The sequence below is a fragment of the Pelophylax lessonae genome, assembly GCF_965119305.1.
Source record: "Pelophylax lessonae genome assembly, chromosome: 4".
Classification (NCBI taxonomy): domain Eukaryota; kingdom Metazoa; phylum Chordata; class Amphibia; order Anura; family Ranidae; genus Pelophylax; species Pelophylax lessonae.
Window position 1 is genome coordinate 250,290,395 of NC_138771.1, and position 12,970 is coordinate 250,303,364.

A 12,970-nucleotide genomic window follows, 5' to 3' on the forward strand; every position below is an offset into this window, starting at 1 on the left:
TATCATGATCCAGTGATGTGCGCGTATGTCTCTGCTTTCCGGGGCCTCTCCCTCATTGGCCGAGATAGCATTCCTGCTTCTATCTGTCAGTGAGCCAGTGAGAGGAAGCGTGGCTGAGCCACAGCTCTTTGTGAATGAACACAATGCCCCCCACCAAAATTGCAAACTAGGTGCCAGGAGCACCAACAGGGAACATGAGAAAAGGACTATAGGGGCTGCTCTGTGCACAGCCACCGCACAGCAGGTAAGTAGAACGAACAGTGACCTGTTTTAACATGTTTCAATTTTAGATGTTTAGGTTTGTGGTGATAACGTCTGTTGTAATATATATTTTTTTAATTGTTTAAATGCCATATTAACTTTAGTCTTGATTAAACAAAAAGCTATGTTGAGTTGTAATAAAAACAACATAATGTCCATTGTATTTGCTGACTGTTATCTGCCATGTTTATTTATGACTACTGTTCATGTTGTTTTTTTTTTTTTTTTTTTTTTTTTAGCTTTTAAGTGAAAAACAAGAGAAGTCGCCATTAATTGAATCTTCTACTACCGAAAACAATCAGTCATTGAAAACACTGAAGTACGTTTTACAATTTGTATTTATACTTTTTGCATTGGCCCATTGTGTTGACCTGCAACAAATTTAGTCTACAAACAAGAAGAGCAATCACAGAATATGAACTATATCCCCAAAAACACTACACCAAAAAAAAAAAAATGTTTATACCATACATACCGACACTTTAGTGTATATACGTACATAGCTGCCATGTAAGGTGTGTGCTTAGAACATAGTGTTCAGTGCTAACAAGCTGTATACACCAGCTCAATGTCAGGGTAAAATATTTGGTGGTGATGTCTTGGCCTTCTCCATTTTCTGATATATTTGAAACACACGAGGAAGAGGGATATTTTTAAAGCTACTTCTTAAAAAAAAAAAAAAAAAAAATGCTTTACAAGTGTGCTTAGTGCTTTGCTTCCGTCAGGAGCAAGTTACGTCCAATTCATTTCAATGGCTCTTTTCCAAGAAAAGTCTAGCCTCTCGAGTAACAATGTTCCCTGTGGTTCTGGGATTACTTTTTTTTTGGCCACCACAGGGTCTGAACTGTCACATACAGCCATGAAATGTAGGCAGAGTTTGGAATACACACTGCAGTGCCCAGTGGGTAGTGTTATCACTTTTTTTTTTTTGAGAATTAAACTACTTGTGTTACTAATTTAATGTACTGCACAGATGAGTCTTCAGCTGACAGCAGCTCCTGGCAGCTTTAGTAGGTGTCTATTGGAGGAGGATTCTAGGACATTAAGCACTAAATCCTTTGCTGGACACATTTTGTTTCTAAAACTAACTTTATACTTGATTTAGCAAAGAGACTTTAATTATTGAACAAGAGAAAAACCTATCAACTATTGAGTCTCTTGAACAAGAGAAGGCAGATGAAGAGGATGAAGGAAAGAAGGATGAGTCTAGCTGTTCTAGTGAAGAAGAGGAGGAAGAAGACTCTGAATCTGAAGCAGAAACAGGTTAGTACCTAGTAGCGGGTTTCATTTTAGGAGTGTGATTGCTTTTTTTTTTTTTTTGTTATTCTTCAGATCTAATCATATTGGTGTGCAGGCTCCTGGAAATTGTTTGGTCATCCTTAGGCTGTTCAGAGGTAGACTGGTATCTTTGCAAGAATAGCAGGCAAGGAGACATCTGCGGATTCATTGGGCAAAAAATGTTCAAAAAATTGGAAGTTGAGAATTTCTATTAATGACTGGAGGCACTTATTGACATCTAGAGATATCCTTATGTGCAAGCAATAAATGAGAAACCTGATTTCTCATTTGGTTGTTTATGGTTACCCTTAGTAGATCTTTTGATGTGCCTTGCTTTAGATGCTAGCTGGGTAATCCAATCCCAATTTAAGTGATTCTGGCAAAATAAGTAGATATTTATGTACCTAAATTCTTTGCTTGTCTCCCAGGCTTAGTAGTGGGTTTGAATATGTGCTGTGTAATCCATTTATTTTCTCCTTCTTTGTGAAGGAGACCGTTCTACAAAATGTAGTATGTATGTTTTCCATTATTAGTCATATAGCTTCTTAAACTACCCATGAAACCTAAAATTCAACAGGATTTAAAATGTTTATGATCTGTGTTCAGCCTAAACATTTATTGATTTATTTTTTAGTTTTGATAGCATGGTAATAGGAACTTCTGTCAGGTGTTTACTGCTATCTGGTGCTCCATTAGAGCAATCCTCCCACCCTCCTACCTTCTTAGTTTTTTACCAGACAGGAAATGAGAGGAAATCTCCAACAAGAAGTCTGCACTCTGGGAACCTGAGCTGAGCGACAAACAGGCATTTCTCTAGCGCTCATTGACAGACGTAGTCCTCGGTGATACAGCACCTTCGGGTTATGTTGCCTCCACAGGAGCAGGACTAGACAGGAAATTAAAAAGCTCTGGCCACACCCTAGGGGCAGTCCCAGAGGGTATATCCTCTCTCTCTCTGCCTCAGCAAATCAGTTATTTTCTGTCTAGTTAGGAGTAAGGACCTAGATACCTTGCTGGGATCTTAGGTCCTGGCAAGATTTTTTTCTTAAAAGATTTTTTTAGACAGCTTTTTTTCTCCAGTGTTCCTGTGAGATCTTCAAGCAAGAAAGCTGAACTGGGCGACGGGCTGGATGTTGAGATCCGGTGGTCACCCCAGTTCAGCCTACGAGCGCGTGCAGGCCATAGCTCCGCGCTGGGTCGGCCGCGACAAAGTCCCATTAAAGGACTGACCCCGCGAGTTAAAAGTCTCGCTGAAACGCCAAAGACCATGAGTCACAGCGTCCATATCGGTCGACAGCCCTCCCGCCCCGGTGGAGAGGGGTACTGTCAGGAGTTGGTGCCCGCCTGGTTCCAGTATGGTGAGTAGTATGTTCCCCCTTTTCCCCTGACGGGTCTTGTGGTGAACGCGGGCCCCTCTCTGTATGGTAAGATAGAGTCCCTCTCTATTCTATAAATGACACAGATCCTCCTACTTTGAGTGTGATTTTATGTGCAAAAAGCCAGGAGGCTTGGTTTGGGAGCTAACAATCTAATTGTATACATGTTAAAAAGATTGTAATCAGTGGCATTCTGGGAATCTTACGGTGATAAGAATAAGCTACCTACCAGTCAGAAGCCACGGACATGTAGACTGCCTTCCTAATCAGATCTCCAGCTATTAGCAGGCCTCCCGAATGGCCATGCGGTCCGCCAGGGCCGGTACCGCCAACCACGCCAAATCCCCATGCAGAGAGAGTGTTGTGTGCCCTGCAGCACACCGCTATTCAGTACAGGCCGCCGCCATTTTTTTTTGCTGGATCGCACGAGCCGCCATTTTGGCGTAGCCTCGTGTCTCCAGCATGGGGGCGGCCATGTTTGAGGTGATCCAAACACCTCGTGGAGCTAGGGGAGGCGCCGGAAGGCGTGCAGAGGGGCGGAGCCGCCTCCTTTCTTCCTGGGCAGCCAGCCAAAAGACTTCCTGTTTGTCAAGACAGCGCTGTAACCTGTTGCAGTTAAACTCTGAGCATCAAGTGGTGAGCCTGGGGGTCTATCTCTCTCTCTCTCGATCGATAGGGATCCCTAGCAGGTAACACTAAGGGGCTTTTTGTGGCGCTGGGGGTCTGAAAAAAAAAAAAAAAAAAGTTTTTTATTTTTGAATTATATTATCCAGGAAGTGACTGGAATTATCATGGACCCTGCCACACATATTCCCCCACCTGTTTCCCTCGAGGGGGCACGGGACCCGCCGGTGCACAGAGTGTAGAGTCATTTACAGCAATTTTGGAGTCTATGGTGGCTCGGGTGGAGGCGGCCTGTCAGGGACGGGGGTCAAGGAAGCGACCCCCGCCTACCCCTATACTATCTGACACCTCTGACTCAGATTCAGATATGGTCACTGCAGTTTCAGGTTCCTCTGCAAGGGCTGTTGTCTCAGATAAAGCCCCCTCAGACAGTGAGGAGGACGTTTCTTCTCCCGCTATAATTCAGGAAGAAGCATTGGTGGACGCACTAGTTGTGGCAGTGCAGGAAACCTTAAAACTTGAGGCTTTACCGGCAGAGGCAACTGAAACAGAGATTCCTTTTGGTACTAATAAGCCCATCAAAACGGTGAAGGTTTTTCCTGTACCCAAGTGTTTCGGTAATCAGATTAAAGGAGAATGGGAGCACTCTAAACGTACCTTTACTATTTCCAAGCGTATTGCTAGACGCTATCCGTTTGAGGAATCCATCATTAAGAAATGGACGGTACCACCAGTGGTGGATCCACCTATTTCCAGGCTGAATAAAGCCACGGTTATACCAGTGGAGGACACTTCGTCCTTTAAGGATCCGGTGGATCGAAAGATGGAAGCAGAGTCCCGCACCATCTTCTCTCTGATAGGGTCAGCATTTAGACCAGTAATTGTTATTGGTCTAGTTTCCCAGACACTTACGGAATGGGCGAGAATGGTACGCCAAGACCTTAGGGGAAAAGATATTCCCCAGGAGACATCTGATTTGATGGAACAGATTATACAAGGGCTACAGTTTATCTGTGACGCAGCCTTGGACACTACTCCCTTATTAGGGCATGCATCTAGGTCAGCGGTCATCCTCAGACGTGTGCTGTGGTTAAAATGCTGGTCAGCTGACCTAGGTTCCAAAAAGACCTTGACAAATCTCCCTTTTCAGGGGAATCGTCTATTTGGGGCCAACCTAGATGAAATCATGAAGGATGCCACTGGGGGCAAGAGCACTTTTTTGCCACAGGCTGCTAAAGCTAAGGGACCTCGCAACAAGCGAGGACCTTTCTTTACCGCCCATAAAGGGCGCCCGGCTGGTACAAGCGGGAAAGGCAAGACTCCTCCAGGAGGGTTCAAGAAGGGCTGGTCGGACAAGCAGAGGACCAACCCAGCCAACCCTGAAGCAAAGGAGTACACAGCCTGAAGGTGCGCCCCCACCCGGTTTCAGGGTGGGGGGACGTTTTCACCGGTATTCAGGACATTAGATCGAGCATCAACCACTACTACCGGTGCGATTCTTCCCTTCCAACATTTAAGTACTACAGGAAGCGGTAGTTACCGTTCCCTGAATAGATCTTTTCCTTTACCTTTTCCTAAGATTAGTCCCTATACCTCACAGGAATCGGATCTGGTTGACCAGAATAGGCCAAGTAGCCTCTAGTCGGGTGACTTCGGTCCCTGAGGTTCAACCAGAAAAGATCACCCTTCCTGATAACAATCAGGTATCTGATAAATGTGTGGGAACAGAAAACGACCAGACTTTCTCGGATGGTCGGGGCCAGATACCTCTAGGGACGCCTGGTTCAGATTCTATCAGCGCCAGTGGTCCTAGAAATTCTAGGCTGGCCTCCTCAAGCCGGCCTGGCCGACTTGGACATGCTAGTCGCAGACGTTCCGTGGGAACTTCGTCTCAGGGAGTGTCTGTGGTCTCAAGGACCAATTTACCATCATGCTTTACAGTCGCTGGTTTTAATGGCCTGGCCATTGAGACCCAAGTACTGAAGGACAGAGATTTGTCTACTTCAGTCATTCCTACCCTTATTAAAGCAAGGAAAGCGACTTCCAGCAAGGTCTATTATCACACATGGAAGACTTATATTGCGTGGTGCGAATCTTTAGGATTTCCTCCACGTACCTATTCGGTGACTCGAATATTGGCCTTTTTGCAACAAGGGGTTGAGCAGAAGCTAGCCTTGAGCACCATCAAGGGTCAAGTTTCAGCATTAGCAATCTTCTTTCAGAAGCCTTTAGCTACCAAGTCCTTGGTGCGGAATTTCATCCAGGGGGTGCGGCACCTGGCTCCACCAGTCCGCGCGCCCTTACCGCCCTGGGATCTTAATTTGGTTTTGTCGGTTCTACAGAAACCTCCCTTTGAAAACATCAGGGAGATTCCCTTGCTTACTTTATCCCAGAAGGTGGCCTTCTTGGTGGCTATTACTTCTGCTCGCAGGGTGTCAGAACTGGCTGCATTATCATGCCAGTCCCCATACCTAGTGATTCATAGGGATAAGGTAGTACTTCATCCTAAGCCATCTTTTCTTCCTAAGGTGGTTTCAGATTTTCATCTGAATGAAGATATTGTACTACCTTCCTTGTGTCCTCAGCCCAAGCATCATCGGGAACATGCATTCCTTAGATGTGGTTCGGGCAATCAGGGTATACCTGAAAGCTACGGAATCATTCCGTAAGACGGATTCACTTTTTGTGATCACGGATGGCCCCAGAAAGGGTTTGCCTGCATCTGCCGCGGCCATTGCCAAATGGATTAGACAAACGGTGGTACAGGCTTATTCTATTAAGGGTCAGAGTCCTCCGTTCCCTGTTAGGGCGCACTCCACTCGAGCGCTCAGTACTTCCTGGGCCTTTCGCCATCAGGCGTCAGTGGTCCAGGTATGTAAGGCGGCCACCTGGTCGTCGGTACATACCTTTACAAAATTCTATAAAATTGATGTGACGGCATCGGCGGATGCCTCATTTGGCCGCAAGGTTTTGCAGGCCGCAATTTTTGTCGACCGGGGGTCTACCTCGAGGGTTTTTTCTGTTTGGAAAAAAAAAAAAAAAAAAAAAAAAAAAATTTTTCTCTTTTTTGTTGAGTCTCATCATTAAGGATGAGCATTGTAAACTTCTAGTTGGCACCGGTTGGGCCTTCTAGATTGGGATTTGATTTTCATTTTCCCACCCCTCATTTGTGATACTGCTCTGGGACGTCCCGAAGGTGCTGTATCACCGAGGACTACGTCTGTCAATGAGCGCTAGAGAAAAATGGATTTTTGTAAAATCTTACCGTAAAATCCTTTTCTCTTAGCTCATTGACAGACGTAGTCCCCGCCCCTCTGTTTTTTGAGTTGGGTTGGGTTAAAATCTCTAAAGACTGCTTTTTCACATAACTGATTTGCTGAGGCAGAGAGAGAGAGAGGATATACCCTCTGGGACCGCCCCTAGGGTGTGGCCAGAGCTTTTAATTTCCTGTCTAGTCCTGCTCCTGTGGAGGCAACATAACCCGAAGGTGCTGTATCACCGAGGACTACGTCTGTCAATGAGCTAAGAGAAAAGGATTTTACGGTAAGATTTTACAAAAATCCATTTTTTTAGGGGTATTGGAGGCCTTTTTACAGGCATTTCTGCTCATGTATCAACTAGCTTCAGGAGTTAGCTGAGCAAAGGGAGGAGAGCAGTTCCTCTAGAGAAGAGGAACTCTTCGGGCATAAAAATGTGCAAAAAACATGAGCGTTGTGCATTTTGCAGGCATTCCCATTGACATCTATAGGATTAAAAACACTGGAGCATGCTAAAAAAAAAGTTTTACTTTTTTGGGCGTATGGCGACTGAGCTTAAGTATGAATAGGAACAATTAGAAAGAATGGGGTTCTGCATAGTTGGACATAGGTGTAGGGAGATGGGTAGAAAAACACTCCAGTGTTAATTGGGTCTAACACTGATAGAAATATTAAAATGCTTTTCTTAAGTAGAGGTAAGGGTAGACTATTCACTGAGAGATTAACTCAGTTTAATGCAGTATTTATCTCAAAAGTCCACAAAAAAAAACATTAATTTACCAAATGTGTTAAATATTTGTTTTGCATTTATTTATTACCAAAATTTAGCGCTTTTTGGTAGCTTTTCACAACTTTTTTTTTTTTTTTTTTTTTTTTTTTTACACGCTAGCACTGCACCAGCAGAGGAAGATAGTTCTGTAAGTAAATGCACATGGCAATATTACAAAATTGTGAAAATTGTCTAGTGCAGGGATAGGCAAACTGTGGCCCTCCAGATGTTGTAGAACTACAAGTCCCATGAGGCATAGCAAGACTCTGATATCCACAAGCATGACACCTCGAGGCAGAGGCATGTAGTTTTGTAGTTTTGCTACAGCTGGAGGGCCACAGTTTGCATATACCTGGTCTAGTGTATTTTCATTAACAGAACCATCTCCCTTTGGTGAAATGTTGCAATTTCCATTCCTGCATTCAGTGCAGAACATTTTAACACTGATAGATTTGTATACTTTTAACTTACTGGCCAGTGCATAGTTCCCTTCATTGTTTTTTTTTTTTTTTTTTGTTTTGTTTTGCACAGTGCTAAAATAGTGACTGCCTACTGGCAGGTGACAAATAACAAATGTGTGTGTTCTTAGTAAATTGACTTTAATTTATCTTTGTTTTTTCTTTTTTGCGATATTTACCTCACATTCAATACTTTACTTTGATGAATTGAAAAAAATGGGTCACGTGACCTTTGTCGCATGCAAAATCATTTAGTGAATTGACTCCTGTGTCCCTATTGCAAATTTTCCGTTGGCTCTGTCTTGTAAAACTGTTGTCAGTAACACAATGTGAGCTAAATTCTCTCAAACTGAGCCAACTTGGATAGCTACTATAGGGATTTCTCTGTCGCTCATTGACAGACGTAGTCCTCCTTGATTAATATCAACTCGGGTTATACTGCCCTCTACAGGAGTAGGACTAGACAGGAAAGAAAACATTCTGGCCACACCCTAGGGGCAGTCCCAGAGGGTATATCCTCTCACTTCCTGCTAAAGCAAATCAGTTTTTTTCTGTCTAGTTAGGAGTAAGGACCTAGATTCCTTGCTAGGATCTTCGGTCCTGGCAGGATTTTTTTTTAGAAATACTTTTTAGACAGCTTTTTTTCTCCAGTGTTCCTGTGAGATCTTCAAGTGAGCGCCCCGTTGGGGAAGTATCAGCTACTGTATGTCTTCCCCTTTCTCAAGTTACTGCTGAGATTTCTCCGCAGGATAGAGGTGGAGGGAACTCCAGTTATCCCGGTAATTCCGGGCTAGCCTCATCAAGCCGGGTACGCCGACTTGGGCAAGACTAGTCGCGGACGCTCCTTGGAGACTTCTTCTCAGGGAGGATCTGCGGTCTCAAGGACCGATCTTCCATCGTGCTTTATAGTCGCTGGCTTTAACGGCCTGGCCATTGAGACCCAGGTACTGAAGGACAAGGAATTGTCAGCTTCAGTTATTCCTACTCTAATTAAAGCAAGGAAAGCGACTTCCAGCAAAGTCTATTATCGCACATGGAAGGCTTATATTGCGTGGTGTGAATCGTAGGAGTTTTCCCCCACGTACCTATTCGGTGACCCGAATCTTGGTTTTTTTCTGCAAAATGGGGTTGAGCAGAAACTATCCTTGAGCACTATCAAGGGTCAGGTTTCAGTGTTGGCAATCTTCTTCCAGAAGCCTCTGGCTACTCATTCCTTGGTGCGGAATTTCATCCAGGAGGTGCAGCACTTGGCTTCGCCAGTGCGCGCGCCCTTACCACCCTGGGATCTTAATTTGGTGTTGTCGGTTCTTCAGAAACCTCCCTTTGAAAATATCAGGGAGATTCCCTTGCTTACATTATCCCAGAAGGTGGCCTTCTCGGTGGCTATCACTTCTGCACGCAGGGTGTCCGAACTGGCTGCATTATTGTCATTCCCCATATCTGGGGATTCATAGGGATAAGGTAGTTCTTCATCCGAAGTCATCTTTTTTTCCTAAGGTGGTTTTCAGACTTTCATCTGAATGAAGATATTGTGCTACCTTCCTTGTGTCCTAAGCCCAGTCATCCTCGGGAATGTGCGTTTCATTCCTTGGATGTGGTGCGGGCAATCAGGGTATACCTGAAGACTACGGAATCGTTCCGTGAGACGGATTCACTTTTTGTGATCACGGATGGCCCCAGAAAGGGGTTGCCTGCATCTGCTGCGACTATCTCCAGATGGATTAGACAGGCGGTGGTACAGGCTTATTCTATTAAGGGTCGCAATCCTCCGTTCCCTGTTAAGGCGCACTCCACTCGAGCGCTCAGTACTTCCTGGGCCTACCGCCATCAGGCGTCAGTGGTCCAGGTGTTCAAGGGGGCTACCTGGTAGTCGGTGCATACCTTTACAAAATTTTATAAAGTTGATGTGATGGCATCGGTGGATGCCTCATTTGGCCGCAAGGTTTTGCAGACCGCAATTTGAGGAGACCGGTGGTCTACCACAAGGGTTTTTTTCCGTTGGAATTTCTGTTGAGTCTCATCTTTTGATTGATGAGCCTTTTAAACTTCTAGTTGGCACCGGTTGGGCCTTCTAGATTGGATTTTGATTTCCATTTTCCCACCCCTAAATTGTGGCACTGCTTTGGGACGTCCCGAGTTGATATTAATCAAGGAGGACTACGCCTGTCAATGAGCGACAGAGAAAAATGGATTTTTGTAAAATCTTACCGTAAAATCCTTTTCTCTTAAGCTCATTGACAGACGTAGTACCCGCCCCTCTGTTTTTGAGTTGGGTTGGGTTAAATTCTCTAAACACTGCTTTGTGACATAACTGATTTGCTTTAGCAGGAAGTGAGAGGATATACCCTCTGGGACTGCCCCTAGGGTGTGGCCAGAATGTTTTCTTTCCTGTCTAGTCCTACTCCTGTAGAGGGCAGTATAACCCGAGTTGATATTAATCAAGGAGGACTACGTCTGTCAATGAGCTTAAGAGAAAAGGATTTTACGGTAAGAATTTACAAAAATCCATTTTTAAGTAGCTTGTACCAGGGGCTTCAGACCAAGGCAAGGAGGAGATGGAGTCATTTTGTGATAGTTTGTGCCTTGGATAGCAGTAAAAATCTGGCAGAAGTTCTGGTTCTTCCAAATCCATTGAAAACAAGAAAAAAATGTTTTGGCTTGACATTTTTATTTTTTAATTTGAAGGGCTTAGCCACGCTTTTCGGGTTTATTGCAGTAAAATGTATGTTTGTTACTGCGTGTGAATCAGTCTTAAAATTTTAATGAGGTAGTAGGTTTGTCCTGCTGCTAATGTGGTTGCAGGCTTATGTCCTGCTCTTCTTCTTTTTTTTTTTTTTTCTTTTGCATAATGGTGGAGGGTGGGTTAGGCACTCTGATTCTTATTGCTAACATTTCCATTTCCCAACCTTGCTGGGATCTTTGGTTCTGGCAATTTTTTCTTTTTAGATAGAAATTTTTTTCCTCCCGGATTTTTCCTGTGAGATCTACAACCAACTGTCGCACTGGGTGACTAGATCCAGTGGTCATCCCAGTCTGGCCAGCGAGCGCTCGCAAACCGTAGTTCAGCGCTAGGTCGGCCGCAACATAGCCCCACTGGACAGGGGCTGCCCTGCAAGTTAAACTCGCGAGGTCGCATATGACCGGGTCTCCGCTCGAGTCACAGCGTTCCTCCTGGCCAACAGCCCCCCTATTTTGATGGAGAGGGGTTCTGTCTGGAGCGGGGCTCGTCTGGTTTCTGGTATGGGGAGTAGCTGTCCCCCTCTCCCCCTGGAGGGTTTTGGAGTGGACGTGGGCCCCTCAGGAAGGTCGGACCCCCGGTTCCTCTCCTTCCCATCAGGCACCCCCTTGTCATCTGTCCCCCATCCTTCTCCCCCCTCCACATATGTTGGGGCTGTTTTGGTGGTCTGATCCACCTCCTAGTTTAGGGGCAGGGTGCTATGCTAGCGATGGGGATCGGGGGGTGCGCCAAAGGCTACCGAATGATTGATTGTGCGGGGTTGGTTGTACCTGGTGGGGGCTCCTTCCAAGGATCCTCCGTCCTGCCTGGGTCTGTACTTGAGGCCTGGGTTTCCTCCTGGGTCCCTGTAAGCCATGTGGTGCCGCCATTTTGTTGTAGCCTGTGTTTTTATACACAGTGGCCATGTTTGTGTAGTCTGGCAACCATTTAGCGGTGGTTTGCCATTGAAAATAGCGGCGGCCATGACAGTGGAGCCCTGTGGGCAGCAATTTCAGCCATGAAAGCCCCTCCTTATCCCCTGGTGCCAACTCCGGGATCTTTTCACTAGTCTGGGGTTCTCGCGCCCTCTGAGGATCGCTAGGTGCTGCCTGCGCGGTGGGTGTTGCCCAGTGTGTTACACTTTTTATGGGGTCCCCCTGGTGACTCATGAAGTCTTTTGGAGCACATCTCCCCACCTGATCCCCTCTGAGGCTGCAGGGCCCTCCGGGTCCCAACCATTCATCGAGACACTGACGGCGGTCCTGGAGTCCTTTGTGTCCGAGGTGGAGGACATCTTTGGGCAACAGGCTAGCAAAAAGCGCCATACGATATTGCAAAAAGTGGTCACCTCCTCCATCTTACCAGCCAGCAACCAGCCAAATTAACCTGTCTAACAGTATGCGTTAATAAACGCATACTGTTAGACAAGTTAATTTGGCTGGTTGTTAAGTAGTGACTGGAAATCCCTTCGTTTTTGATCTGCGTTTGCCCTTCCAGTGCTTCTTACTATCTAGACCAGTTATAGATGGAGGAGGTGACCACTTTTTGCAATTTCGTATAATGTTTATATTGGTCAGGCAACGCACTGACACCTTCGCTGCCATTGTGCTATGTGCTGGGTGTTCAGTGTGACCCTGCGCCTTTAAGGAGGGGTGGGCTCCCTCCAGTCACCTGTCCTCCATCTATCTCATCAGAATGCATGTGCTCCCATTGTGGAGACTCTTTAAAGGTAGAGTTAGGGACTGCAGATATCAGGGTGCCTTGGCGCGGCCTGCAGCTTACGCATGTATTTGCAAATGTGTGCAACTAAACCCCTGTTTTTAACGCATACTGTTAGACAGGTTAATTTGGCTGGTTGCTGGCTGGTTGGTAAGTAGTGACTGGAAATCCCTTCGTTTTTGATTAGCAAAAAGCGCCCCCCGCCTCAACTCTCTCTCTAGATTGTGAATCTGATTCTGCCGTCGCAGCCGTGGGTCACCCTGCTGGGTCTGCAACCACGTGCCTGGAATCCTCTGATAGTGAGGATGATTCCACCACGTCTGCAACAGCGCACAAAAATGCGCTGGTGGAAGCACTGATTGCATCTGTGTGAGAGACCTTGAAGATGGAGGATGCAACTGCGACAGAGGCGCAGGTTCCCTTTGGCACTCACAAGCCATCCAGAACGGAAAAGGTGTTTTCTTTCCCCGCCTATTTTGACAAAATTGTCAAAAGAATGGGGATGACCAAAG

General features: G+C 45.7%; 1 protein-coding gene across 1 annotated transcript in view; it reads left to right on the plus strand.

The window, feature by feature from the left end:
• The window catches only part of PPP1R12A (protein phosphatase 1 regulatory subunit 12A), a 297,833-nt gene that overhangs the window by 139,504 nt on the left and 145,359 nt on the right, over window positions 1–12,970 (plus strand). Inside the window, exons 7-8 of the mRNA XM_082254983.1 lie at window positions 501–580; window positions 1,367–1,524. Coding sequence (XP_082111109.1) covers window positions 501–580; window positions 1,367–1,524 — 238 coding nt within the window. The remainder of the gene's footprint in view (window positions 1–500; window positions 581–1,366; window positions 1,525–12,970) is intronic.